Source organism: Sinocyclocheilus grahami, unplaced genomic scaffold (genome assembly GCF_001515645.1).
Source record: "Sinocyclocheilus grahami isolate Dianchi unplaced genomic scaffold, SAMN03320097.WGS_v1.1 scaffold235.1, whole genome shotgun sequence".
Lineage (NCBI taxonomy): Eukaryota > Metazoa > Chordata > Actinopteri > Cypriniformes > Cyprinidae > Sinocyclocheilus > Sinocyclocheilus grahami.
The window spans coordinates 957,668-983,348 of NW_015505414.1; the positions used below are offsets into that span (position 1 = coordinate 957,668).

Consider the following 25,681-nt stretch of genomic DNA (forward strand, 5'->3'; position numbering starts at 1 on the left):
ATTTCTTTGCATATCTGACAGTGTAACATTTAAGCAGAAGTATTTCGAATGAGTTAAACCTGTATCCTGTTTTCTGAGTAACATTGAGAATATCACTATATATTGTTGCAACACCTCCGCCACGACCAGTCTGACGGGGCTCATGCTTATAACAGTAGCTTGGTGGAGTCATTTAGACCAATATAATAATTTGGTTTTAGCCAGGTTTCAGTCAAGCAGAGTACATCAAAACTATTATCTGTGATCATTTCATTTGCAATAACTGTTTTGGGTGTGAGTGATCTAATGTTTATGAGCCCAAACTTAAAAATTTTGACCTCCCTGTTTGGGGAACAGACACAGTCTTTATAGATTGGACAGCGCAAGTACTTCTATCATTTAAGCGGGTAGAACAAAAGCCATCTTAGCAGTTATTTGAGAACTAGTCATATAGAGCACCGCGTCCTGGAGGTGTTGTCCGACAGGAGTTCCGCTCCGACTCTGCTGGGGTGCAGGCCATCAGCAAGAAAAAGCCTAGGATGCTCCCAGAAAAGATTTCAATTATTAACAAAGAACAGTTTGTTCTTTACACCATGACAATATCATTTCATTTAAAGCAAAAAGTCTACTGAACCTTTCGTGCCCTCGTCGATACGTGGGAAGCGGCCCTGACACGATGATCGTCGTCGCGATCAGGCTCCTGAAGTGCCTCTTCAGTATCTCTGTCTGCCGCAGCTTAGTGTCGTTAACCCCGGTGTGAAGCACGACGGCTCCGGGGCTCTCGTCGCACTTCAGGATTGCGGGTATCTGCGCAGAAACATCGAGAACATGAGCACCAGGGAAACAGTGAGTGTGCACTTTACCTTCATCAGGGAAGATAGCGTCCTGGGTGCACTGGACCTGTGCAGGGAAACACACGGTGTAGAGGTGGTGGGACTGTTAGCAGCGCACTGTATACTTACACCGGACTTGTGAGCATCAGCCCGGGATGTTTCCAGTGCGGCTCTCTGCTCCCTCAGCTGGGCCTGCTTCTTCACCAGGTCACGAATCTGCTTCTCCATGCCCTCCAGATGGCCTTCAACGTGTCCTCACCTGCACTCAAAGGTAGACATCAAGACATCCGCCATTAAAGCAAGTAACAGTGAGTAAAACAATGGTAATGTGTGTGAATATTAATATAATAAGTATATATATAATAAGTATTAGCAATGTACGCGAGATTAGCGGCAACCACGCTGGCGACGCTAACGGGCTATAAGCTAATAGTGGACTCAGGAAATCAAAATAAAACTAGTGATGATAGCAATGCGCTCTGATTGTTTTTGTTGTAGAATAGGATAGAGGATATATTCACACGTTATAGAAACGAAAATTATGGTATATAAAATTGATTTTAAGATAAAAAATATACGATAAAGAATTCACTTGACGGAGCTCAAGCTCAAAACACACGGCAGCAACAAATAGTTAGTCAATATTTAGTCAATATAACACAGATTTTAGTATAATTGCTGGGGATTTTGATTGTTGCATGAATGGCAGCTTAGACAAATCTGCACTGTCCGTTTCCAATCCCAATGCATCAAAGGTCTTAAAAACAGCCTCCAAAGATGCAGGCCTCGTTGATGTATGGAGGGAGTTTAACCCTTCAGTTAAAGATAATACCTTTTACTCTGCAAGACACAAAACCTACTCTCGATTAGACTATTTCCTTCTACCTCAAGCTTATCTCTCCTCTGTGACCTCCTAATGTATATGATTATATCAGACCATGTTCCAATTTACCTTCGGCTATTCCTGCATCAACAGTTACATTCAACCAGATACTGGAAATTTAATTCTTCACTTCTTACAGATTGTCAGACTTTGTTCGATGTCTCTGTTGTGTTTTCCTCCCCCATGTGCTCCAGGTTAATGTTTATGCCCATATTTGGTTTTTCCTGTTCCTATTCCCATTTAGTTCTGTTTCCAAATAAATGAGTCCCATTAGTTTCTGTTTATATAAAGTGTGTTTTGCCCCTTGTTTCCTGTCTGCTGTCGAATATCATTTTGTGTCCTCAGTGTATCCCGTGTCTCTGTATTCCCAGCTTTTGTTTATTAAATCTTTGAAATTTACTTTATTCCTTGTCTCCGTGTTTGTTCCTTTGCTCCCCAGTGTGTGTGTGTCGTAACAGAACAGTGGACTGAAACAGTAAGCGGCGCTCCTTCTCCCATGTTTTGTTTTCGTTTTGAATAGTCCTTTATTTTCTTTAGTTTCTCCTGTGTTTTCCCCGTGGTATGAGAATCGCCCTGCTGTCAAGCATGCCGGCCGCGCCATTGTGAAGCTTGAAGACAAGCCCGCTGGCTGCTGGCTGCTCAGAAGTCAAGCTCGCCGGCCGCACCGTTGTCATGCCCGCCGGCCTCTCTGAAAGACAAGCCCGCCAGCCGCGCTGTTGTCAAGTCTGTTGGCAACGGCTCCCACAAGCCCGCTGGCCGCTCCAGAGTTAAGTTTGCCGGCCACTCCGAAGTCGAGCCCGCCGGCCGCTACCGAGTCAAAGCCGCCGGCCGCTCTGAAGATAGGCCCGCCGGCTGCCTCAGAGCTCGCTCCAGTGTCGTCTCCAGCCCCAGAGCTCGCTCCAGTGAGGGCTCCTGCTCCCGAGTATAGCCCATGGAGGTCTCCTGCTCCCGAGTATAGCCCACAGAGGGCTCCTGTTCCAGAGTAAAGCCCACGGAGGGCTTCTGATTCCCATCGAGCCCAGGGAGGGCTCCTGTTCCCGAGTATAGCCCACGGAGGGATCTTGTTCCTGAGTATAGCCCACAGAGGGTTCAGCGGACTGAGCAATTGAAGAAGGAACTTATTTACTTAGAACAAATTCCCAGACATTCACCTACAGAGGTAAACTTGAAGAAGCTTAACACTGTCAGAAATTATCTTAATTTACTTCAGATTGAGCATGCTAAAAAACTTCTATCTTCAACTAGGCAACACTGTCATAATTACTGTAATAAATGAAGTAAGCTCTTAGCCTATCAACTCAAAAGGGAGCATGTTGAACGCCAGGGCAACTAAAGTATGATATGCAATCAATCAAGTCCTCTTTTAATGTTTTTTACAAACAGTTCTACACATCAGAAAATACCTCTGAGACAGATATTCATTCATTTCTAGAAAATATATATTTGCCCTCATTGTCAGAAGAAGACAGGGAGCAGTTGAACTCTCCTTTTACTCCAGAGGAGGTATTTGAAGCAATCTTGTCTCTCCCCTCTGGAAAATTGCCAGGCCTAGACGGATATCCCGTTGAATTATATAAGATCTTCTGGCCTCAAATTGAGCCTTTGTTTATGCCCATAATTGCAGATTTTGTGCAAAATGGAACTCTTCCTGAAACAATGTGTACAGCTGTAATATCACTAATACAAAAGAAAGATAGGGATGCTGCTGATTGTGCCTCTTACCATCCAGTTTCACTGCTCCCTGTTGACGTTAAGATAATATCTAAATTATTTGCTCGTAGGTTAGAAGATTTAATGCCCCAGCTTTATAAAGGCACAAAATGCCCCTGATAATATTCAAAGGCTACTGAACATAATTGACCACTCGACTCTGCTCAACCAACCAACATTGGTAATATCTTTGGACACAGAAAAAAAGTTTGACAGGGTCGAGTGGTCATATCTATTCTCAGTATTGAAGAAATGTAACTTTGGTGATAGATGCATTGGGTGGATAAAATCTATGTATAGTGGCCCACAGAATCAGAATCAGAATCAGAATTAGTTTTTATTGCCAGGTATGTTTACACATACGAGGAATTTGTTTTCATGACAGAAGCTCCACAGTGTAACAGAATGACAGTGACAGAACAAAAACACAGATAATAAAAAATAGAAAAATAGAACAAGTAACTAAGGAATAAAAATATACAAATCGACAATTGTATGTACAGGTATATAACAATAGACAGTTGTATGTACAGGTATATTATGTGCAAATTGAAATGTAGACTGAGTGTGTGTGTTAGATAAATAAGTGTATGAGTGAATAAATAGTGTGTGTTCCACAGTTATTGTCAAGTGTTCATGAGATGGATGGCCTGAGGGAAGAAACTGTTCCTGTGTCTGGTCGTTCTGGTGCTCAGAGCTCTGTAGCGTCGACCAGATGGCAACAGTTCAAAGAGGGAGTGTGCTGGATGTGAGGGGTCCAGAGTGATTCTGCCAGCCCTTTTGCTCACTCTGGACGAGTACAGTTCTTGGAGAGAAGGGAGGGTTGTACCAATGATTCGCTCAGCAGTCCGGACTACCCTCTGAAGTCTTCTGAGGTCAGATTTGGTAGCTGAGCTGAACCAGACAGTTATTGAAGTGCAGAGGACAGATTCAATAATGGCGGAGTAGAACTGTTTCAGCAGCTCCTGTGCAGCTCCAGGCACAAATATGTGTAAATAGCCATTTTTCTGAGAAGTTTGGCCTACAAAGGGGCTGTCGACAGGGTTGTCCCCATTTAATTTAGACATCAAATGGCTTGCAGAAGCTATATGGACCAGTAAAGAGATTATAGGAATTGACATCGGTAAGATAAATAACAAAATTTCTTTGTAAGCAGATGATATAATTTTGTATTTATCAAATCCAGAAAACAGTTTCCAGTATTGCTCGATTTAATGAATAAATTTGGGAAGATATCAGGATATAAAATTTATTTAACAAAGTCTAATGCCTTTTCTCAGAATATGTACATTTTCAGTAAATTAAAGACCATTTCACCCTTTAATTGGGCCCAGAATGGACTCAAATAACTTGGGGTAAAATACCTTCCTTTCTCACTTCTTGGAAGTATTAATGTGATAAAAATGAATATACTCCCACGACTTGAAACTTAACACATACACATATAAAGTTGTCAAACTCAACTGATAAATTATGGCAATAACAGCAAAGCCATGAGTGCAATTTCCTGGAAATACCTATACTGATCAAATGTATGCCTTGAATGTATTGTATGTGATTTTGGATAAAAGTGTGAATGAGAATACTTTCTATGATTAGTACAACATAGGATTGTCATTTTTGGGGGCCCAAGCTAATTTTGTATTTGTCTTTTTTTATAGTCACCTTTTCTCAGTGCAGAAACTCTTATATTCAAGGTTCTTGATCAATTTTGATTAAGTGCAAATTTGCTTTTTTCTTCAAAAAACATAAAGCTTTAAGAATTTTAGAAATAAATAGAAGTCTTTTAATAAAAAGTGCATAAAGAAAAAAAAAGGTAATAGGTAGGTAAAGGTAAAATTAATGTCATATATTCTGACATATTACATATTATTCCCCTTGAACTTAAATTCTTATTTCAATCATTACCTAGTCTCAGCCTCAGACGTCACGCTCACGGACCGTTGGCTGAACGTCTGGCCTGCGTTCAGCCCCGACAAAACGGTGCAAAACGTTTTTAAACGGAAACGGTGGTGCATTGAACACACTGTTCTGATGACGCAAGAGTTGCAACTATGGCAGCTGAGAAGGCCATTCTTTGTGTTCTTTTTGAAGAATTTTCAGAGCCTGATGAAATCGGTATAAATACGTGTTTAATACTGCAAAATATGCTCGATGGTACAGTCACTGCCCTTGCCGTCCAGAATAAAAGAGAATATCCCAATTGAGTGAAGGGATTTGTGGAAACTGTGGTTCCTAATTATTGTGATCCAACATTTGCCTCGCATCAGGATGAAAAGACTAACATTTCAGGTGAAGGATAATCCACTTCTTACCTCCAAGACTGTGCTATGATCTATATGACCTTTTTATTTTTATTGTGAGTATTCGGCTTATCATTATTGCTGAAAACTGTTGTTGTGCTATGATATTGTAATATTTACCTTTATATAATCAGAGGGGTATAGAAAAGTTTAAGAAAGTGTCACTCCATAATACAATAGCAAAATATATAAATATGTATAGTATTTTTATGTTACGTTAATCAGTATTTAGTCTGATTCATACGGCACACAAAATCGGAAGCACTTCAGAAGTTTCAAGGTCGTCATTGGATTGGTTGATTTATATAGGATTTCCGGGAGACGTGCGTGTCACGTTCTTTAATGCTCTGCCTGGAAACAAATATGCCGTGATGCCAAACCCCCTCATGTTAGAAGAAAGCCGTCGTGTTTACAACTGTGACAATGATCACTTATCAGGATCAACTAAACCTGGATTTTCAAAAGTATGTGAAATATTTAAAGTTCGCAGCATAGAATCTTTAAACTACATCCAAGAGTTTTACACACGGTCTTTTACTGTGGGGACATTTCCACATCCCTAAACATGATGTGGCACAAAACAAAACGTGATTGGTTGCTTTACCTGTCAGTCATATGGCCTCTTGCCATTCAAAGCGGACAAGGTTCCCAGACCTTCTGACGTCAGTCTGAAGGTCTGGCTACGCGAGACCAATCATTACCCTTGACACTTGAACAAAAATTTTTTAAGTCCATAAATAAATCAATAAGCTCATTTATTTGGAAGAATTCAACACCCCGGATATCCTTTAAAACATTAACTAGAACCAAAGAAAAAGGTGGATTGAGTCTCCCTGACCTTTAGCTGTACTATTGGGCCGCTCAGACAAAAGGTATGATTAACTGGATACATGAACGTAGAACTGCTCACTGGACAGATATTGAAGAAGACCTCTATTCTCCTACGCCTCTGATCGCTTTACCTTTTATTAACAACATTAACGCATTACATTCAGTGACACGAACTTATGTTGTTTATAATATACGTAGAGCCTGGCAAGATGTAGAGGTTTTGTGGATGTTTTGCTAAAAGTTCTAGTTTAGCTCCTCTATCCTCCAATCCAGACCTGCCGTCCACTCTTGGAAAATCTCTGTTTAAAAGGTGGAAGGAATATGGAATAAATCAGTTTCAACGTTTGTTTACAAACTGTTCCCTTAAGTCCTTTTCAGATTTAACTACAGAGTTCAAGATTCCAAGACAGGAGTTTAATAAATATTTGCAGATTTGTCACATGAGAAGTACTTTTGATAAGGCTTTCACAGGAGTGATCTAGGATAGAGGAGATCCTGATGAATTCAACAACACTAAAAAGGAAAATCTCTGACATATTCTGCGCTGTTAGATCATCAGGATCCCCCCCTGGCCTCACTTAAAAATATGTGGCAAAGGGAACTTGGGTGTAACTTTGATGAAGACCAGTGGGGGTCGGTGTGTAAGAATGTTTTACCCCATTATCCTTTAACAAAATCACAGAACATAATTATACATTTATGCATAGGATGTTATTCACCCGCTTCATCTGAGTGAAATGTACCCTAATGTATCACCTAGGTGTCGCCGATGTAAAACATATATAGGATCAATTATGCACATCTTCTGGGAATGTAGAAAACTTAAAACACTTTTGGAAAGAGCTACACGATTTCACACGTGCTCTTTGCAACTCATTACACTGATGAATTTACTTATAGTTTGTTTCCAGAGTACATATACTGTAATAACAGCTTGTCTGTACACAGTTTTGCCAACTGTGGAAAAATTGTGTAAGTAGGGACATGTAATATTACGACATATATATTGAGATGATTCTAGGTTAACAAATCAAACGGCCACTAGCTGAGTGGAGTAAGACAGTTCTCCTCCAAACTGTATGCATTCAGTGCCAGAGAGTTTTAATCAACAGCTTTAGTAATGAAGCAGCCCTTTTATTGTAATTAAAATGTGTGAAAGCACATGCAAATCAAACAGACATGATATACAGATATCAAGTTAAAGTTGAAAAATAAAATTCAATTAGAAAAGTGTAAAGTGCAGAAACTTGACATACCCGTACACACATAAAATTGTCAAACTCAACTGGAAAATTATGGCAATAACAGCAAAGCCAAAAGAGTGCAATTTCCTGGAAATACCCATACTGATCAAATGTATGCCTTGAATGTATTGTATGTGATTTCGGATAAAAGCGTGAATGAAAATACTTTGCATGGTTAGTACAAAATAGGATTGTCATTTTTGGGGCCCCAAGCTAATTTCGTATTTGTCTTTTTTTATTGTCACCTTTTCTGCTCAGTGTAGATAACTCTTATATTCTAGATTCTTGATCAATTTCGATTAAGTGCAAATTTGCTTCATTCTTCAAAGATCCTTAAGCTTTAAGATGAGAAGAATTTTAGAAAAACAATAGAAGCATTTTAAGTGCATAAAGAAAAAAAGTCATTGTCATACCACATTATTTCCCTTGAACTTGCATCTTGGCATTTTTCTAATTACTAAATACTAACATCACAACTATATTGTGTAATGTTTGCTCATGAGGCATTCAGAGTAATGCTGTTCTGTTTATTCAACCGACAACGTGTAACATTTTCAGCCAGAGAATTGAACAATTACAGAGAAGCGTCTGGCAGATATTAACTGTAGCTTTTAGGAGACATCTGAATACGGTGTTATCACAGCAAACACTTCACAAATGTTACAGAATAAACCACTGCCTGGAAATGTGCATATAGGGACATAATCAAGTGATATATTCAGCTTGGCAATGTTCTCCAACGTGAAAGCTCCAGCAGCACTGAATCCAGCACGTCATTCACCTCTGATGTAAATGTATGCTATGACACGTGTTTCATGACAAAAACAAGAATAATAGTAACAACCTGCAATAAACAGAAAAGTCATGGCTCATATGCACGTACACATGCAGTTTTAGTTCCTCACACACTAGAGAGGCCGTGACAAAGCATCAGGAGTGTGGAAAATGTGTTTTGCTGTTGAAAATGCAGCAATTTCTGGACCCACCTCTCTGAAATCCTCATTGGCTAATGGATGCCTGCATCAGACTGCGTTTCAGTTAAAATGATAATTTTTACAACTTTTGGTTGATTAATGGAGCGTCATATTTGCAATTCACTTAGAAATCAACTGATTCGCATAACTTTCTAAAGCAGCACTGTCTGTAGGAGGCCTCATCAGAGGTCTCGTCGTCTGTTTTTTTTTTTCAAGTGTACCAAAATTTTGAATTACGCATTGCATTGAGTTGTAGAAAATGTCTGTAAATTTAGATATGAGGAACTACTTCATCCAGCTATGCTGAATTTATTATTTTGACACAAATCACATATTGCTACTGGTACATTTATGGCAGGACATTAACCATTTTTCTCCTTTACAATGTCCTGTTTCACCTGTTTTTTGTTTTGTTTTTTCCATTAGCCAAATGATTTTATTTACATATTAATTTATCTTAATGCAGGTTAGTGAGAAACTCACCATGGCTGTAGTTAACACGGTCAATGCATCTAAACTGTGGCACATCACAAAAAAACAGATCGCACTCACCACAATCAATCATTGTGCACTGTGAGAACCAGACGTCACACTGCCTGCATTATAGATAGATTTGATTTTAATGGGTGCGATGCAGTTTTGTCACACTGCACACAAGACAATCAAACGATGACCAAAAAATTATTACATCAAATGACTTGGTGTGAACTGCCCATCTTTTCACGTTCAGCCCTAAAGTACTGGTGGCCGTGGGCCATATCCCTCAGTAATGTCCCCCGGACTCATCTCCTGCAGGAATTTGGGACTGTCATAGTCAGACGACCAGCAGAAGCCTCCAGAGTCGTCACAATTCACATCTTCTTCAGAAACCTCAGGTAGATGCACTACTGTTTCCTCAAGGATAGTGTTTTCTTTGCATTCTTTCTCATTCGGGGAAATGGGGGGAGAACCATAACTAGAAGTCTCAGCTGTCAGTAGGGGAGTGTGTCCCTGAGGTGTCATTGCAGAAATGGCGTTTGGCTCGGGTTGGGTTGTAGGAGCTTGGCCAGGTATAACATTCCGCTGCATATGGAAAGGAGCAAACGGTTAGGCACTGCTGTTGGTGCTACTAAAACTACTGAGTCAAGAGCAAGTCACCGGACACATGACAAATACAAAACTCTGCTGAATAAAGAAAAACTCCTACAGAAACAGTTCACCTGAAAATGTTCAATTCTGTCAATGTACTGATCTTCATACTGGTTCAATCATGTATGACTTTATTCTGTGGGTTGCTCTTAAAATGAAAGTGGAACTCACAGGGTATCACTATGATAGGGATATTCCCACAGATGATAAAAATGTTTGGACAAACATTAGGGTGTATACTTTTTTTGCTGAGATATGCCTATATTCGAATTTAAATGAATAAATAATAATAAATACACAATGAAAGGACCGAAAGACACATACCAAAAATTCAGGAATTTTGGGGATTTTGGACAACTTCCTGCAGAGCAGCCACACAAAGCCAATGATAATGAAGAGCATGACGGTCCCTCCGCCTAACACAGCTGCGATTAATCCCGTTCTGTCTACAGAAAAGTCAAGAACAATTCAATGAGGCATCTTCTCTAGTACTCACAAATACTATTACTGACTATTTCAGAATAAAAGTTCAGAATTTCCATGCCACTATCAAAATCAGACAGATCAAAAGTTTTCAAATAAGTTTCAAGCGCTCCCCCAAACTGCCACTGATCAGACAGATCAATTAAACAGTCCCTTTTCAGTATTGAATGAGTTATGAATGTACTTCTAGGGTAAGGTAGTTTGGTGCAGCTAGAGACACTCTTGACAGTCTTCACCAATAAAATATGCCATAACCAAAATCGATACCATAATACAAAATCTGTATCCACTGGTGTCTTAGTGGTGTCTGAAACTCATGTGCTCATTTAATCCCAAAATGCACCACAATAAAAAAAAGTGTACCTATAATGCACCATAATGGCGGTGATTTCAAACACAGCTTGTGTCAGAGCTCTCAAATGGACTCATGATGCCTGATGGCTACACTTAAGAAATAAATACTGATTCTCACACATTGCCTGCACTTAATAGCATGACAAGAAAACTGCACTGCATTACGAAACATTTCCTAAATTAAACTGATAATGTTTTTACCGGTCACGGGCATCTGCTGAGGGACACACACATTTCTGTAGGTATATGAAGGAATACCAGCAATCTTCCCTTCAAACTTCAGCTCAACACACTGTCCAGCTGTGCTTTGGTTCAGGTGGATTTCTGCAGTACACAGCTCCTCCTCCTCAAAACAAAAGTATGAAACCTTTTGCTGTGGAAGGAGAAAAGAACAGAGTGATTTTAACAATTCAACATCCTAACATGACTAACATTTAAAGAAGGACATGGAGGAGTCTGCGACTGCTTTTCCCACCTCATCATGTGTGACTGTGTACATAAATTCTTCGTTCAGAATGTTTAGCTCATGAAGAAAGAAAGGGTGCTGAAAGGACGCTTCAATCACGTCTTTGTGGACAGACGTATTTACAGCTGGAAAGTCCAAAGAGCCTGGAAAAAGCAAAAGCCAATATTGTTTAAAGTCAAAATAACAAGAAAAAAAGAAACAAGTAATCTTGTAAAAGACTAAAGCAAATGAATCCCAACACTAAAACGATATCCAAATAGATTTGCATTTCTGAAAGGAAACCGCAGCAGTGCTTGCAAGGCAGCAGAATGAGAGTTAAAGCTTTAAGGAAGCTCATTTTCTTTTAGGCTCTGGTTATTGGTAAATGAAATGCTGCCATATAAGAACGAACATGTGATGCAGTGCTTTTCTCAGTACAAGGCAGCTGTATTGTTAAATAGATGCAGTAGAGAAAGGACAAATTAAGCAGATATTAATGACATAAACACTGTCTGCTGAACACTGTTTTAATGCAACTCAATGCAAGATTTACCAAATACACCAACGGTTTGGGCTGAAAAAACTGCAGATGTTTTATTCTTAGAAAACGAGCCTTAAAATGTCTGAGAAACATCAATAGTGTTTCATCATCAACAGGGCCTTGCAAACACTGTAATAAACAGTAATACTGTTTCCATATGATTAGGTTATACACAGAGAACTTACATTTATGTTTTTTCTCATCAAAAAAGTCTTTGCTGTAGGTGAATCTAATGGAGACGCTTTCTGACTTCTCTTGCCCATCATGCGCCGTCACGTACACTAAGTAATCATCACTAACATCTCTGCTGTAGCTGCTGATATCAAGGTACGTCCGAGTCGTGTCTGGGACTGTTTGGGAATCACTAGAGATAAATGGGACAGAAAGATTAAGGAATGAGATTGTGATTAAGAAATGTCACATTTTTTGAAATAGTATTTTTTTGATCAGCTGCTTTTGACACATACCTTTCATAAGCTTCAACCCTTACACTGAATTTCAGCTGTTCAGATGGGTTACTGTAGTTCCAGTAGAGGACATTCACAAAGTTGTGACAAACAACACTGATGTTTGTTGGAGAAGGAACTGTAGGAAAAAAAGTTAGTCTATTACACAAACTCAAAGCTCATGAGAACAACAAATCCTTCCAATATTGCTCAACGGCTGCTGAAATGCCGAGGCATTTCTAAAACAGACGTCATGTTCTTCAGAGAATCTTAGACTAGATTTTGATTATTGCTCAAACACAATCACTGAATTTTGGACACACACGACTGAATCTTATTACCTAAATATAAATGTGGAAAATGAGTGTGGAAAATATATATATTAAAAATAATAATAATAAAATAGTGAAGGAAATGCAGCGTACAAGTGTCAAGCATTCAAGGAAACATGGTCAATAACCCCTAAAACCAGCCTGGACAGAGTGAGAGACCAGCTAAGATCAGTAAACCAGCTTAGACTGGAATAAGAAGTTTTTATATTTCAACGGGGTAAATACAGTAGAGCGTGTATCACGTGGCAAAGTCACGTGATCTCAGTAAAAGAGGCTTCGTTACGGCATTACCGTTTCGAAGCGTTTTGAAATTTCAATAGTTCGCCATTGGGGGCGATCTCTGTGAACCCGTGAATCATGCGAGTTCACCGTGATCGCCCCCAGTGGCAAACCACTGAACCTGATCTCGGATCAGTTTTATCAATTTGTAGACATTTTTAACAAGACATTTGTGTAATTAAAAGGATGAGTAGTAGTTAATAGTCTCTTACTGGCCTGTTTAAACAAGCTCTCCATAAAACAAACAAAACAAGCCCTTGCAAATGAATAATAATTATTTTAAAGACGCATATTATACAGACACTTCACGTTTAATGGTATTTTATTATTTATTTTGCATTCAATATATTATACTTTCAAGAAAGCATTTGCATTCAGTTTGTAAAAGCTTTTTTTTTTTTACATTTACACAGTTCTGACCAGCAGGCGTCACCAGCGTGTGGTGTTTCGAGCGCTTCGAAACAGTGAATCATTTTGCGAAGCAATTGATTCAAAGCTTCAAAATGGTTTGTTTCTCCCATCACAAAGCTATTTAAGGTGTTCAGGGCTACCAAACTACAAACAGGGGTGTTGAAGCAGAGCTGGATCTGAAGTCTGAAGGAAGGTAGCTCTTCAGGAGCAGGGTTGGAGAAACCCTGTATAAATGTATAAAGCCACTCAGAGTAAAATTTTAGTCTTAAGTGTGTGTCCAAATACTTAAGGACTTACTTACTTCTTAGACTTAAGAATAAGAGTGATTCCATAAAGTTAAGACTAGGTCTCAGGTCTTAAATTATTTAAAGTGAAGTGGAGAGGTCTCTAACCTAGTTAGGAGTAACAAGATGGCAACAAAGAGGAGGAGACACACACTTTCCAATGAAGATATGACGTATTGGAGTGTAGCGTCTGGACCAATCCAACACACTATATATTCTCTTTTTATATGACAAATACTCTGTAACCTCAGTTAACAAGCCATATGAGGACCCATGGACCCTTCCCCCCGGAATGCGTAACACCCCAGGAAGTCGAACAGGCTTCTTTGTTGCATGGCAACCAACGCTGATATCACTGGGTTTAGAAGCTATTTAAGGTGTTCAGGGCTACCAAACTACAAACAGGGGTGTTGAAGCAGAGCTGGATCTGAAGTCTGAAGGAAGGTAGCTCTTCAGGAGCAGGGTTGGAGAAACCCTGTATAAATGTATAAAGGCACTCAGAGAAAAATTTTAGTCTTAAGTGTGTGTCCAAATACTTCAGACTTACTTACTTCTTAGACTTAAGAATAAGAGTGATTCATAAAGTTAAGACTAAGTCTAAGGTCTTAAATTATTTAAAGTGAAGTGGAGAGGTCTCTAACCTAGTTAGGAGTAACAAGATGGCAACAAAGAGGAGGAGACACACACTTTCCAATGAAGATATGACGTTATATGATGATATGGAGTTGATCAAACGATACAAACTTGATTGTCAAGATAGTCAATTATTTTTGTAACAGACCAAGTAAGAAATGTGATAACTTCTTCCACTCTACAAATCAATGCTCTAACTGCAGAAAATAAAGTAGTAATTAAATTTTTTTGGGCTGGAAAATTGGAAAAAATGTAGCAATGCACTAGTGATGAGGGTCTTAAATATTGTGGCACTAACCCCACCAAACACAACAGTGGCCAAAAGTGATGTGTGGAGGTTTTTTTTTTTTATGACCCCACATTTCACTTACACCATCAAAATACAAGGGGGGAAAAAAACTAAATGTTAGTGTCGCTAAATGCTTTCAATTGAAAGCTAAAAGAGTCGCTGAATGTTACTAAATCTGTGTATCATTCGATTATTCGTTTTTTGATTTCATATTGAAAGTAGAAAAATTAGAAAACGGCTCCTTTTTCATTTTTTTTCCCTTCCAAAAATAGAAAAACGAGAATTCAGCTTAAATTTTCGTTTTTCGCTCAGGGGTAGAAAAATGAATAAACAGCTTGAATATTTGATTTCTACACGTGGGCGGGAATTAAACTTTCCAGCCAAAAAATGTTACTACTTTAATTTCTGCAGGTAGAGCATTGACTTGTAGAGTGGAAGAGGTTATTAAATTTTTTACTTGGTCGGTTACAAAAAGAATTGACTATCTTGGCGATCAAGTTTGTATGATTTTATCAACATACAACTCCAATATGTCATATCTTCGTTGGAAAGTGTGTCTCCTCCTTTTGCTGCCATCTTGTTACTCCCAACTGGGTTCACCTTTATGAATCACACTTATTCTTAAGTCTAGGAATAGAAGTAAAATTACGTCATTCTAAGAATTTTGACACTTAAGACATTACATTTTACTCTGAGCAGCTTTATACATACGGCCACTGATCTTTACGGAGTAATTACAGACAGCTCCTTAATGCTTCATTTATCCTCTGTTGTGCTTGGCCCCTTAATTGCTGCTTGCAGCTAGGGTTGTACAGATAGACGATAGTATCGTGTATCAACGATAGTCCGAGATATCGCCTTTGGCTGATACCTTTGAGATAAGACAATTATTATTATTATTATTATTATCAGGCTAGTATTCTTATCTAATTAATATTAGGGATTATTAGTTCCATCATATTTCTTTTTCTGCATTTTTACAGTGGTGCGCGTTTTAATCAATCACACACAATTCTGTTGAGTTTATGAATGCAGCGGCCAATCAGAAGCATTCAGATGAGTCATCGCTGAAACACCTGAGTTTTGTTGTTCAGTGCGTGCGCTCGCTGACTGATTTCTGCTCTCTCGCAAATTCTCTCATCATAAACAACAAAGTGCAGATGTACGTGCATTGTAAGTATAAGAGATTTATTCGTCATACAGTGTAGACAGCTTCACTGATTATAACGGGAGTGTTTTTCACAGTGAATAAACTCACGCTAGACTGAAGTCAGTGATGATGTTCTTTGATAATGTCAATGTTTTTTGCTTGTTTTCCGTAGTTGCTATTTGAATAACTGAGGAAATGTAAGCATTAGAATTAGTAACTTAAAATGTTTCTATTAAAATGTTGTTAAATACAAACTCAGTCATATTAAAAATGTTTTAAGACATGAAATCCATAATCTACTTGACTAAAAAGATATAATGTGTAGTAAATATATTACACTAATATTAGGCTGCTTTTAGCCTTACCTTGGAGTTGGTTCATTCTCTTGCTATGAATCTAAGAAAGTAAATAGGACTAATTAAATAAATTTGCATGATAATATCGTGTATCGGCAATCTATGTTGTTTATGATGATTACTCTTTGTATTGTGGGGAACAAGAAAAACAAATATCAATCAAATATCTTTTAAAAAAATCAAGCCATTAGAGCCATCAGAGCAGATGCAGATGATTTTACAGCTTTAATAGCGGCCCTAACTGGGAATTTTGAGCACTTCAAAATGTTTACCGATATAGCTTATGGAAATGCCATTAATCGATAAAATTCATCAAGTGTCAACACAATATTTTTCCGTATAACTTTTGAGAAAAATATTCTATATCAATACTTCAAATGTTGCAACAATTTGTTTGGAAACACTTTTTTTTTTGTGAAAAGGGACTTTAACGCAAATAAATGTGGTGTCACATGACAGAATTAGCCTATAGGCAGTGTTTGAGGTGTTGCTCACGATAAAGCACCATTTCTCTGTAACTTCAAAGCGCATTAAATCTATCATATTCATATTATTCAATTGTATATAAAATTATTTTGTTACTATGGTAAGAATAAGACGAGTTACCTCTCAAACATAGCCTGTTTTTTTTTTTGATTAGCCTACATATCTTACTAAGATGAAAAAGTCAAATTGCATTCTGTACACTGTAAAAAAAAAAGAAAAAAAAAAGTGGTTTCAACTTAAAGGTCACCTATTATGTCTCTTTTTACAAGATGTAATATTTTATGGCTCTCCTGAAGAGGGTGTGTTCCCTTTCATGAAAATGAGCTACAACTTCCCACCCGACTCCAGAAGGGACGGACCCTAGATGTCTCTGCTTTGCGTATGGCAATAAACAGACAGGAGAAGCAACATGAGCGAGAGTGAGAGGACCAGTATTCAGCCGTACATGTACAAACCGGACAGCAGAAGAAACAATATTAGGCTCGTTCGAGATGCATCGGCGCTGCACAGACCGATCGGCGTATGACATCAAAGTACAGCGCATAAATTCTGAATAGGTCGTTTCTCACATTCTAAAAATAATACAAATATTTTTAAAATATGAGAAACAATGAAAATAATAGGCTTTTTCAATCAGTCTGTTTTCAGTTATGCTCATATTAACCGGCTAACCTACAGTAAGAATTTTGACCAATTAATACAATCAGCAACTCTTTTAAAAAGTCATTTAAGTATTTATTAATTTCCTAAATATTTTAAAACGTTTGCTGCATGGTTAAAAGTATGCTACACATATAAAAAAAAAAATTTGGGAGACACACGGGAGTGTTTGAAAGCCACGTCTGTCAGTGGATCTCTAATATATCTGCTCATAGACTGATCCGCTGATAGACAAGGCTTTCAAACACTCCCGTGCGTATCTGTGTAAGATCGTGAAGCGATGATCATTGTAGCCAATCACAGACATATCTGTTGAGCGCGTGAACACAATGGCCAATCAGAGCTGTTTAAGAATCCGCTCAACAGCACACAAAATGCTAGCGGGAAATGCTGGCATCGTCACAATTTTTACATTTCAGTACCGACATCGGTATTTTTGACAACACTAATGGAAACAGCTCAAGGGCAATTTTTTTTTGCGATACAACAAAACTTATGCAACAAGACGTGGTTTTTATTGATGACGTCATTACGCACACCATTTTATCAGTAAAAGGCCATTTGGATGGAAACAGGCTGGAGACAGCACATTTTTTTTTACGCACATTCTCTTTGTCGATAACAAAACAGCACAAAAATGGGATGGAAACTTGGCTAATGTCCGATTTATGTAAACTATTAACTAGGGCTGGGCGATTTTTCCGATTTGATCGATTAATTCGAATTTAATGTTTTGCCACGATTTTATATTTTTTTTTAATCGAGGAATCACGATTTTGAATAGAAATATTACCAAATGTTAGAATTAGACACTTTGACAATATCCCAACGTTAACAGTAAAGAGAAAAGAATGATCCTCCCACATGTCGGTGCACGTGATTAACCGCTCACGTGCGACGCGCTCTGTGAAGGACCATAAGTAGAATACATCACCAGGTGCCATTCACACAGAATACGCTTTTGTGTTGACAAAGATGCGACGCAGTGGAACAGGACAAAATGCAGGAAGATGGGAGTTGAACTTCTTTTAACTTGAGTGCCGTGATTTCAGAATGTCGTTTCATGCATGAGATGCTGCAATAGATGCGAGCGCAACAGTCAAACGTGTCCATGTTTACATAGAAAAAACTGTGGAAAAGCAGCGCAATCTAATAAAAACCTGTAAAGAACTACTAGTGTATGTCTGAAATTTCATGTTTGCATCATGGTGACCGGTTGAAAGCTGCTGTTCATTGTTTTTACAGAACATGTAGAGACTAGCTAATAATGAGTCTACTGGTGATATACCTTCAGTAATTTTGAATTACCTTGACTTTTGAGATTTGTTTTTTATTTTTTTGAGTATTTTCCTTGTATTATTTCTTTGTATTATAATTCGGATAATTAAGTGCATCATCCGGGTATTTAAAGTGCACTTTTTCTTTTTGGAATTTTACACTATTTTACTACGAAACGTCATAGAATAGTGCATAATAGGGCTGTGCAATATATCGAAATTATCGAAATATCGCAAATGTACATATCACTACGGCTTGCAATATTTGGGGCCATGAACAAAAGACAAAGAGAAAATCACTCACTGCTCTTACCTAAATAACTTTTGTAGCTTAAATAAGAATCAGTGCATATTGAATTCAAAGAGTAAATACTAAGCTGTGTTGTATTTTTCCTTTTTATTATTCAATTCCTAAACTCGTGTTAAAATGACATTTTTATGTAGTGCTAGAGTAAAACACTACCGTTCACTTTCAGAAGTTGTTGTAGGGGTGCTTTCTTCTCACAAAATGTGAAACATGTATGCTAGTTATATTAGAATCAGAATGAGCTTTATTCACCACTTAAGTGTGCGCAAACACAAGGAGTTTGTTGTGGTTTTACAGGAGCTCTTGATACATACATACAAATAACTAGAGGTCGACCGAGAGTGGATTTTGCCGATACCGATAGCTAGGTTGGACCACACTGGCCGATACCGATTAATTAACCGATAGTTTTTAAAATGGATACTGAACAAAAACTAAAATAATGCTTTATTAAAAAAAACAGTACTGAACCGTACTAGTAGTAGTAATAATAATAATAAAAAAATTTTAATTAACACACTCTAACAAGGAACAATACTTTCATTACACAGCTTTCATTAATCGTAATGTTACAAATGGACTTTAAAGCAAAAAAATTAATTAACACACTCTAACAAGGAACAATGCTTTCATTAATCGTAATGTTACAAATGGACTTTAAAGCGTTACCGTTACCATTTCATTTCAACAGACATGCTTAAAGATGCACATCTTTAAATATATACACAAAGGCCATAGCATTAAAATCATATACATATGGATATTGTATGGCAATTCGGGACAAATATGTATTTTAATGGAAAACTATGTGAATGGCGCGGCAGGATTTTTTGTTGGCTGCATTTAAATCCGCGTCTGAAGTTTCCCGCTCTGTTCAGTATCACGTGTCTAAACAAATAGCACGTGCTGTCAGTGATTTCAACCACTAGAGGCCGCTCTCGTACTGTATAATGACAGCAGACCCTTCTCAGCCGTTCCAGCAACGGATGCAACCCGGAAAACTATCGGCATGAATTTTTGCCGATAACGATAGTTCTAGCAAAAAACTATCGGTGCCGATTAATCGGCAAAACCAATACATCGGTCAACCTCTACAAATAACCACATATATATGACAAGATAGTTATAGAAGTTCACAGAACTGACTCGGCAACAGCTGAGTAAAACGGTTTCATCTGAGCATGTGGCACTTTAAGCATTATCGTATCGCATATCGAATTATTTAATGAGTTATCGCATGTCACATTTTTCTTCAATATCGCACAGCCCTAGTGTATAAGTATGCAATTTGGGACGCACCTTTAGATTTCACTCGCCAGTGTTTGAGTTAGAAGCTAGCTATAATTTTAACACCGATATTTGCCTTCGCTCATTTTGAAAACTGCACACTTAAGAGTTTCGCTCTCCATTTTAAAAGTGCACTATTTGAATTCATCTCAATGGATGCACGGCGTAGGCCTATTTGACACACTGTAAACTCCGTAAACGTAGCTGAGAGCGCTAAGTGTTTCTTTCACCCAGGCAAAGAGAGGGAGAGCAAGACGGTCTTACTTACTACGTAGAATCGATGCACTACATGTAAATGATATTCTTTGTTGTGTTTTCCTGTCAAATTAGTGGAGTTTATTTGGAATTATTCAGCCTTTAAGAACAAGCAGAAGCTTAAAATAGCACAAGCTTAAAATAGATCTCAATTAATTCATGTGCATCCATGCTCTTGCTCTTGTTTTCGTCGTTGTAAGATGGCAGAAGTGAAACTGAAAAAAAAAAAGTTTCTCGTGCTCATGCAAAGATTTCTGGTGCGCATGCGAAAGTCTGTGTATTTTTTATTTTTGCAAACGTCCCTTTAGGGGCTCCATAGAAAATCAGCCGTTGCTTTGTTTGCTGTTTGTTTTGCTTGATTCTTATTTTGATTTTAACCCGAGAGTGACAGAGTAACACCTCCACGAACACTGACGAACAAGGTTTAAGGCCACACTGATTTGCAACTGTAACCACGTGTGATCAGTGACGTTTTCACACCTGCTCAGAACAGACCTAACTGTGGTTTCACTGAGACAAAAGTGTGAAAATAAAACCCTACTGTACTTTAAATAAACAACTCAACCTGGCCAGAACATTTCAGTGTGTGACTGGCTGAACGCAACAAGAATAGAGAAGGGAAACAGAGAAAACACGTGAAGGAATGAAAAGAACAACAGGAAGGAAGCGAAAGAGAGGTTTAACACGCAAACACAGAAGGAAACCATATGAACAAGAATTAGAATTCTAGACCTAAACATTCATTCATTCATTCATTATAGAGACAAACTGCAAACTGATACTAATGACTTCAATAAAGATATGATATCTGCTAAAGTCAAACCTAAAGTGAGTGGGAATCTAATGTGATGATCTGCCGTTAGAGCAAGAGAAAAGCAAGATCCTGCAGGTAAAACATCAGTTACATTATAACGTCTAACAGATCCTTCTATATTCAGACACAGAAATACTAAGGTTTTTAATCATATACATATATTTGAATGTAGCCTATATGGTGTACAGATATGTTGACACAGTAAATAATACAGTCTTTGTTTTTGCGCAAAAGAGGAGAAAGAACATTTTTGTTACATTACAAATCAAGTTCCTGGGATCTTTGGCTCTCTCGCGCCTGAAAACAACAGCAACAGAAATGAAGAGGAACTGTAACTGTTAGCCCACAGGCCTACGCCTATACACACTTACAGGCTCCTGCTACAGAGGGCCCTATACGAGTTCTCCAAATAAGTGTGTTTAATCAGCCAAATGTGAACTAGTTTGAATCCCAAGGGATTTGACATTTAAATGTTTAGATTAAACTAAAAAAAAACAGACTAGACGATCAAATAGCCTATTCATATAATAGCATACTCTCTACAAAAACAAATACAAAAATATTTCCAGGCAAATAATTGTAAAACGCGCTATTTCCAGGATTTTCCATAATCGTGCCTGGGAACCCAAACAGGCCTGCTATCAGCAACTATCTGCGCATTTAAATAATACAGAAGGAGCGATTTTAGAACAATGCACTATTTAGAACGTCATTTATTTTAATGTTACATAAACGCACGCTTCACATCTTGTGGATACACACGATCGGACGGATACACTGATGCATCGATACAACACAACGATGTGCCACCGTTAGTATAGCACGAGAGGCTTCAGCAATACTCACCAAAACCAATGACCCCTGCGAACAGTAATGCATAAAACACCCCGCACGGGACTACAGCACGCTTCGACATTGTGATAACCCGGGTTTCTTAAACGTCGCAGGGATGTGTTTCCTAAACCCTAACAACATTTCCTGAGATCGGCTTTATGTTCATGTCTCTACGTGTTCTCACTGGACTCTGACAGGGTTGCCAAATATTCCGCCTGAGACAGCAACAAGGCGATCGGTTCGGGCTTTAATACATTATAAACTATATGCTTTATTTTTTTATTTGATTGTAAAAATCTTTTCTTTTCTTTTTTTTTAATCTAAAATATGAATTCGCCTGACATGGTGGAACGTTGTATTTTAATATTTGCTATTTTGAAGAAATCTGGCAACCCGCTAAGATAAAACATCCGGTGCTTTCCGCCTTGATGAATAATAATACATTACAAAGTACCATATCAGCCCCCAAGCAAAAAGCTCTCATGAAAGTCAGCTTACCTGAACGCTTGGTAACACAGCAAACAGAATACACATAAGCCATTATATTAGTAGAGGGTCTGCATGGGGCTTTAACTGTGGTAATCATTTCTCAGTGTGGTCAGTTATTTTTAAAAGTCATGTTTAGTTTAAAACATCTATCAAACATCTACACTGTTATTGCCAAGGAAAAGTTTATTTAACACACATTCATCCAATAGCCTGCAATGTTGTCACATAGGCTATACAGTGTGGTTAGGTAGCAGTATACTTGCTGTTTGTTGACACTGATTTGAGAAGAAATTACAATCTTTAAAACACACGTGACAACTTGCCCCAACCTTACATTTATATATATATATATATATAACTAAATTACATGCCTAGAACGGAAAACCTGTACTAAGTAGCCTAATTGAAGGAACTTTCTCCTGGGATTTGCACAGGTGTACAATGGTGATATTGGATGTCAATAATTCTTAAGAATAACTTACAGGTCTGACACATCTATATTCTACATACAGTAAGCGTTCTTTATAATGCTTCAGTAGCTTTCTCAAGTTATTTTGATTAAGCTGTATGATTCAGTCACTCTCAGAACAAAAGGTACAAAAGCTGTCACTGGGGCGGCACTTTTCAAAAGGCACACCTTTGTACCTAAACAGTTCATATTGGTGCCTTAAAGATACATATAAGTACCTAACAGTGTACATATTAGTACCCAAAAGTGTACCTTTTGAAAAGGTAACGCCCCGGTGACAGCTTTTGTTCTGAGAGTGTTCAATAATTTATATATATATATCGCTTAAATATTGCAGGAGAAGCCATAGGATCAGTTTGGAAAATATAGATATTGCAAGCAACAGTGAGAAAATGCTCCGTGATGACGAGAGGGGTACATCACTGCATTTCCACCACCTTTACTGTGCCCCTTGAAGTGTACAAGTCGACTTCCTCTCCAATTTCAGAAAACATGCAGAACAACCACAGAAATGTGCACTTTAGCAGTTTTTTTCAACACAGCATGTCAGGCAGTTTAACCACATCTATTGTGCAAGCGAAACCTTTTTTAGACAGGAACTTATTTTAAGCTTGTGCTAGGTATAGTTCACCCAAAAATGAAAATTTTGTTGTAATTTGTACTCGCCCTCAAGTTGTAAATGTGGTGAGAGGAGGAAGAAGTCTGTATATTTTTCATGCTTTCCAAAACAAAATCAGATAAATTGTAACATTTTTTACGATGGCAAGTTCTCAAATATGTTTGAAATGTTAAATGTATGCAATTTATTAAATGGTTTTAACGATATACCCTAGAGTGACAACACACATGTCAGCATGTTTAATGAACTGCATATTGTTTCTGAACAATAATGTAATTCAATAACAAACTTGCCCGTGTCTCCTTGTTGCTTCTGCTGAATTACTTGAACTGCTCCTCCCGTACACTGAAATAAGGAGGATTCATGGCACCTCCTTTGGTCATTTAATGTATTACACTAAAAAAAAAAGGAAAAATTTGTGAATCATTGCATGATTCATAGATGAGTCATTAGGTTATAAGTAGTTCTGTCAAAATGAAACTTGTTGATAGTCAAGATTATAGTTTCAAATCTACATAAATATTATGTTTTAGGTCTTGTAATTGTAATTAAGAGTTTTACATTTTTCACTTTTTTAATCACATCCTTGCTACGTGTTTTACATGCAGTGTTGGGGAAAGTTACTTTTAAAAGTAATGCATTACAATATTGCATTTCTTCCTAAAAAAAGTAACTAATTACGTTACTTAGTTACTTTTGTGTTACTTTTTAAATCTGGGCTGCACTGTAAAAAAACAAATCTGTAGTTTTTACAAAATAATTTTGGCAGCGGTGGTTGCCAGAATAATTTTGTATAAAAAATACAGAAAAACTAAACACATTTACAGCCCAAAATTGTAAATTGTACAGTATAAAACTGATTTGAAAAAAAACAAGAACATTTGAATGTAAACCAGTAAATTCAACAACGCACTCTGCTATTAAAATCTGTTTTGTACCTTTAACATACTGACAACCACCATAATAATGCAGGTGGTAAAAGAGAAAGCCACATGAAGAATCAAAGCTCATCACAAGCAGCTTCACCACAAGCAGAAGTATATACTAATATATAGAAGGTCATTAATACAAACAGAAAACACCATCATGGTAACACACATGATACTTAAATAATGCAATAGACTTTCATTAAACAACAGAAGATGTAACATAAAGACCAAATGTACATAACTAATAACAAACTATTAAAAAACATGATTATTTAAACAAAATACTTTCAAATGTGGAGCGTCACGCAGGGAATTCTGGGAATATCAGTTTACAGTTTTTTACTGTAAATTATACATTGATTTGTTCATTTTTACTTCTAAAAACTGTACAATTAACAGCATTTTACTGTAAAATTACATGAAATGTCTGGTTAGATCTTTTACAGTTTTTCCCTGTATATAGTACGGGAACTTTTTTACGGTAATTCACTGTAAATTATACGGTCTTTTTCACTTCCAAAAACGGTATACTACCGTAAAATTAATGTCCTATACATGTAATGTCCAATACAGTTTGTCACCATATATAGTAGGGAAATTTACTGTTAACCTATTAAAAAAATTTTTCACGTAGCGTTTCTACAAAATTTTACAGTTTAAATTACACTTATTTTTACAGTGTGCACTGTAAAAAATTACCGTGAATTTAACGGTAAAAGACTGTAAAAATGCTACAGTAAAAACCTGTTAAATGGTTAACGGTAAATTTCCCTACTATATACGGTGAAAAACTGTATTGGACATAAATTTTACGGTAGTATACCGTTTTTGGAAGTGAAAAATACCGTATCATTTACAGTGAATAACCATAAATTGACATTCCCAGAATTCTCTGCGTTACATTTCAAATTTGATGTTTTTTTGTTAGTTTTTTCTTATCAGTTTTGTATATTAGGGTTGTGTGTTACATCTAATGTTGTTAATTGAATGTTTATTGCATTATTTCAGTTTCATGTGTGTTACCGTGATGGTGTTTAGTGTTTGTGTGAATGACACTGTGCACCTTCTATATATGTTAATATATAAAAGCTGCTTGTGATGGGCTTTGGTTCATCATGTGACTTTCTCATCACCACCTGCATTTGGTGGTTATCAGTGTATTACAAAGGTACAAAACAGATTTCACTACTTCAGTAGGTTGGTATATTAACATTATATCAGTTGATGAAATTACGGTATTTAACTGTAAATTTAAGTTAAAACCGTAAAACCTAAAACGTTGCTACCGTATTTTTTACGGTAAAATTCCGGTAACCACAGCTGCCGGGTTTTTACCGTAAATTTTACGGATTTTTTTTTACAGTGTA

General features: G+C 37.4%; 1 protein-coding gene and 1 long non-coding RNA gene across 2 annotated transcripts in view; one reads left to right on the forward strand and one right to left on the reverse strand.

Moving 5' to 3' along the window:
* The window catches only part of LOC107597709 (uncharacterized), a 19,373-nt gene extending 14,212 nt beyond the window's left edge, over positions 1-5,161 (forward strand). Inside the window, exon 3 of the long non-coding RNA XR_001610488.1 lies at positions 4,892-5,161. This is a non-coding gene — a long non-coding RNA (uncharacterized lncRNA). The remainder of the gene's footprint in view (positions 1-4,891) is intronic.
* A 3,098-nt stretch (positions 5,162-8,259) lies between these two features.
* On the reverse strand, positions 8,260-22,011 carry gdf10b (growth differentiation factor 10b). The gene is made up of 7 exons (XM_016288876.1): positions 21,821-22,011; positions 12,176-12,293; positions 11,894-12,072; positions 11,198-11,331; positions 10,924-11,095; positions 10,210-10,331; positions 8,260-9,819 (listed from the first exon to the last, which is right to left on the reverse strand). The coding sequence occupies exons 1-7, from the start codon at positions 21,888-21,890 to the stop codon at positions 9,490-9,492; spliced, it is 1,125 nt and encodes a 374-aa protein (XP_016144362.1). The 5' UTR covers positions 21,891-22,011; the 3' UTR covers positions 8,260-9,489.
* Between the last annotated feature and the right edge of the window lie 3,670 nt (positions 22,012-25,681).